Raw genomic sequence first — 4,802 nt, forward strand, 5'->3', positions numbered from 1 at the left:
TCAGATGTTTGAGATCTGCCTGAGCTTCCTGTTCACACCCTGTATCGAGTCATTCTTCATTTTTAAAGGTATTTCCACTTCTGATTGTTTCTTCCTGTATTTTTTAAACCTCTTACAGCATATGTAAGATGTCAGTGTGACAACTGAGAAGAATAGTCCTAGACATGTCACTGAAAGAGCAATGAGGGCAGACTGACAGGAGAACAGCTCATACCGCTCAGGCCCTTCTCTCATCTGACCAATGTACCAGGGCCTCTCCTCTATCTCAATGTCAGCCTCTTTGGTCAGCAGACTCTGGATGTAACTCTCATTGCTCACTGTTTCATTGACAAAGAAGTTAACCATGACTGTTGAGTAAAGCGGCTCTGGCTGACCATGATCACTGACCTTCACCAGAAGGCTGTAGAGTCCGCGGTTGCTGAGCTCCCTCTTTAATGTGATATTTCCTGTATCTGGGTCGATGACAAATGACCCTGGCTCCCCACCTTTCCTCTTTATGATGCTATATGCAATCACAGCATTCATGCCTGTATCCTTATCCACAGCGTACACCTCTGTGATTGACGTCCCTGGTAATGTAGTGGGAAGCACTAGCATGTAGGACTGATTGGACTGGGGGAATAAGACAATAGGTGGGTTGTCATTAACATCCAGCAGCAGCACGGTCACCATTGTGACACAGGAAAGTGCAGGCTCTCCACCATCAATGGCCTCAATCCACAGCTGGTATGTTCCTTGTTGCTCACGGTCTAATGATGTTTTGGCCCTGAGTGTTCCTCTGCCTGTGTCTATCAAAAAGATGTCACTGCCATTGAGGATAGAAAGAGCAACCCAGCCATTTTCCCCAGCATCAGCATCTGTCACAGAGAGGACTCCAATCTCACCGTACCCTGGAAAGTTCTCCGGCACAAAGAAAGTGAAATCCTTGTTGATGAAGCGCGGACTGTTGTCATTGCGGTCTTGCACAGTCACCACCACAGTTGCAATAGACTCCCTCCTGGGTGTCCCCTGGTCCACCGCTCTTACTATGAACCGGTATGTCTCTTTTTCTTCACGGTCCAGAGATGTTGCCACAGTCAGGACACCTGTCACACGATCTATAACAAAGATCCCAGGGGTGTCACCTCCAAGGAGATAGATGACTTCCCCTCGGCTTTCACTGTCCTGGTCTGTGGCTTGCAGCTGGGCTAGAAAGGCATTTGGTGGATTGTTCTCCTCTATAGATAGTTCCATCAAAGACTGCTGAAACACTGGAGCATTGTCGTTCTCATCCAATACCTGCACCTTGAGGAAAGTCTTGATGACAAGCCCCCGCATGTTCTCAGCAACCATGATCAGTTCATATTCCTGTGTCTTCTCATAGTCCAGTGGCTCAGTAGTCTCTAGCAGGTATTCATTTTTGAATAGCTGATAGGGACCAAGCCTGAAAGGACCAGTACCCTCCAAATGACAGTCCACCCTTTGGTTCATATCAATGTTTTTGATGGTAAAAAAAGCGATTGGAGAAAACACTGGCTCAGACTCCTTTATTGTTACCACTCCATCCTTTTCTGGTGCAATATACCGGGGTATGATAGCAGGTGGTCCTGTCACAACTTTGATGATATGAACAGTAATGATGGCAACAGAAGGTATACAGCCAGGTCCATTGGCCAGAACAATGAGTTTGTAAAATGTGGCTGTGCCAGTGTCTATTTTCCCTGCTAGCTTGATCACCCCTGTGATTTTGTCCAAATGGAACAAGCTCCTGGTATCCCTTGGCACACGTTCACTGTAAGCATAGCTGATCTGAGCATTAGCACCAAGGTCAGGGTCAAAAGCATGTAGACGTGCCAAATGTGCCCCTTTGGTGGTATTCCCATGCAGAGTGACATTAATGTGCGACTCACTGAATTGGGGGCAGTTATCATTCACATCCGTGATGACAATTTTTAAAGTAGCTGCGCCAAGTAGAGGAGGGGTCCCTCCATCCTCTGCTATGATATCTGTGATGTATTCAGCCTGTGTCTCTCTGTCCAAAGCTTCTGTCACAATGAGGAAGGGTGTCAGCTCACCCCCCTCATTCTCCTCAACATCCAGTGTGAACACGCCAAAGTCATTAACAAGCCAGTAGGTCTGCACCCCATGAAGACCCAGGTCTGGGTCAACTGCAGACTGCTCCACTGCATAACGGGCATTGACAGGTGTATTTTCTGGGACAGATATAGAGATCTCATCCACAGGGAACTTTGGCCTGTTGTCGTTCACATCCTCAATAAAGATCTTAACTTTCACCAGCTGAAAATACTGCTGAGGCAACACAAACACATCCAGTGCGAGGACACATCCTTTTCCCTCTGTGTTATCAGGACAGAGTGTCTCCCTGTCAATCTCTGTAGCAGATGTGTAAAGCTCTCCGGTGGTATTATTTAGGTTCACATACTGTCCATTGACCTTCTTTTGAGGCAGACTGAATAAAAATGGGGGCTCAACTGTGAAATCCAAATTTAAGTCTACTCCAATGGCCCCTATGAAGGTCCCCCTGGGTAATCCCTCCTTTATCTTATAGATGAGCTCTTTAGCTTGACTGAAATTTGCAAAACAGGAAAGAGGGCTGGTGTAAAGCAAGATGATGCACAATCCCTGTAAAACAAGATAGTTACAGATAATACAGTTTAATAAAGTATATGCAGAATTGTCTTCAGCAGTTGAATAAGATTTGCAAAACGAGTTCTATATTAACAGTTGTAAACCTATTTGGACTATTGCAGCAATGATTTAAACTGTAATCACAACACTTGACTCTCATTATGATTATCATTCTAAATCCTCAATACACAAAGAGTTTAAAGTTTATGTGCAAAAGATAAAGTGCTAAAAAATTACATGAGAGTAAAAATAGCATATTGTAGAGGATGAGGGACCTACTTATGTCTTAACTGAATAATATTAAACAATATACAATAAGAAACAATAAGAGTACATGTAGTTGTGTGAAAGTGAATTCTATAAAGTGAAACATTATAAAACTTACCCATATTCCTCCTCTTTTGCTAAGGCTGAGGTGTTTGCTGTTGAACATGTTTATGTCCTAATCCAGCACTTTCCACTTATAGCATGAAGAGTGGCAGCTCAAGTAACACAGGCATTTTGAGCGATGAGCAGCGCAGACCTCTGCTGAGTGCTATGCCTTATTTCTGTCTGACTTGAACAACTCATTCATCCCAGTGCTAGCTCAGGACACTCCCACCATATGCAAATCTGGCCCTTGTCCTAACCAATGAGAGTTGATGGCCACTGGGAAATCTACTTGAGTTCACAGATTCCTTTTCACACGTACTATCAAAGTACATTATACACATTACACAACTTACATGCTGCCATAAGCAGCAGCATACCTACCACATATTCCTGTGGCAGTGTGAAAGCATATGATTACCATCTGAGTTTATAATGACATGGGAGACTAAGCACGATGTAAAATATCCACAGCTAAGAGATTACTGTTATCCAGTATTAGTTAAAAAAAACTATGACAGATGAAAAAACAGTACAGAATGAATTGAAGCATACATGATGATATGATGATGATGTATGATGTTTCTGACCACCTGTGCTATTAACTTTTGATTACATTTAAAAAAAGAAAGATACATAAATGATGGCAGCATTTAAACAGAGGTGTTTACTCTGCAGTCTACAAACATTTCCAATTGTAACTTTCATGCAGAGTTTTTATACATACTGTATGCTGTACATGCATTAAATAATTGCAAAAAATATATAAAAAATTATAATAAACAAACCAACAGAGAGGTGATCTTGGCATCATAAGTGGTGCTATGGTCTGATTCTGGATTGAGCCTTTAACTAAATCAACCCCTTAATCCCCATGTGTTCTGAATGCCGGGCCAGCTGTTTGCTGGGATTGGAAGCATACTGCTCAGAGAAATTGAGTGATTGAAGTTCTCTGGAAAAGGGCAGATTGAGACAGTCACACACACTCATTTTGTCTTATATGTGGTTTGAGTTGGGTCTTTACTATCAGTCCACATAAGAGTCAGGATGGATAATACAAAGTTTATATGATTCATGTGTTTTATTTCCTTTGTATTTGGTGATAATATAGAAATAGAAAAAAACCTTACGGTTTTATGAAAAATCTTGCATAATACGCAGTATATTTCAGTGATGTAGACAGATCGGGTTTATTAGTATGGATCATCAACAAATCCTTGCTTCCTGTCTCTAGTGTTGTTTTGGTCTTTGCATTGAGCTCTTGAATATGTCTGTAAACAGAGACTCTATAGGTACAACAGTCTGTGAGGCTTTAGAGCGTGGGAAAGAGGTAATTTTAGAGCTACCCTGAGACGCAGAGGGTCTGAGGTGTTCAGCTATTGATCATTTGTAGAGTCGGTTAAGAGAAGCTGTAGATGACACAACAAAAGCATCATCATCAGTGTTTAATTTTGTGATATCATTTAATTTTTTATGTGCTCATTTGATGTAAAGAAGTATTAGATTAGGTATGGAAGAGTAGAGTTTCTATAAAGGCACCACCCATAATATTTCATTGAATTATTAATAACCATAGAATACAACTAATATTAATGTTATAATGAGACTGTTTTATTAAAGCGATAAAACAGCTTTCTTTTTTTTGTGGACTTGATCCGTCCTGACCCCGACCGAATGCTTACCCATGTCTTCAATTGTATTGGACCACAATAAAAAATAATGTGTTACAACATGTTATTATTAAAGCTCATATTGTGTTTTGTTGCTGTTTCTTCGTCACCAGCTCCATAATATTATATTAATAA

The 4,802-nt window shown here is 41.3% G+C and overlaps 1 protein-coding gene across 1 annotated transcript; it reads right to left on the reverse strand.

Moving 5' to 3' along the window:
• Positions 1–3,061, reverse strand: LOC128360697 (protocadherin-20). Its single transcript, XM_053321189.1, has 2 exons — positions 3,014–3,061; positions 1–2,622 (listed from the first exon to the last, which is right to left on the reverse strand). The coding sequence occupies exons 1-2, from the start codon at positions 3,059–3,061 to the stop codon at positions 1–3; spliced, it is 2,670 nt and encodes an 889-aa protein (XP_053177164.1).
• Positions 3,062–4,802: the final 1,741 nt, after the last annotated feature.

The sequence above is a fragment of the Scomber japonicus genome, chromosome 1, assembly GCF_027409825.1.
Source record: "Scomber japonicus isolate fScoJap1 chromosome 1, fScoJap1.pri, whole genome shotgun sequence".
NCBI classification, from domain to species: domain Eukaryota; kingdom Metazoa; phylum Chordata; class Actinopteri; order Scombriformes; family Scombridae; genus Scomber; species Scomber japonicus.

What these genes read in the sequence shown, in the direction of transcription:
- LOC128360697 (XM_053321189.1), bottom strand. Translation starts at nt 3,061, where the DNA reads ATGTTCAACAGCAAACACCTCAGCCTTAGCAAAAGAGGAGGAATATGG. An exon ending in GCAAAAGAGGAGGAATATGG is followed by an intron (nt 2,623 to 3,013) that starts GTAAGTTTTATA and finishes CTTGTTTTACAG; the next exon opens with GGATTGTGCATCATCTTGCT.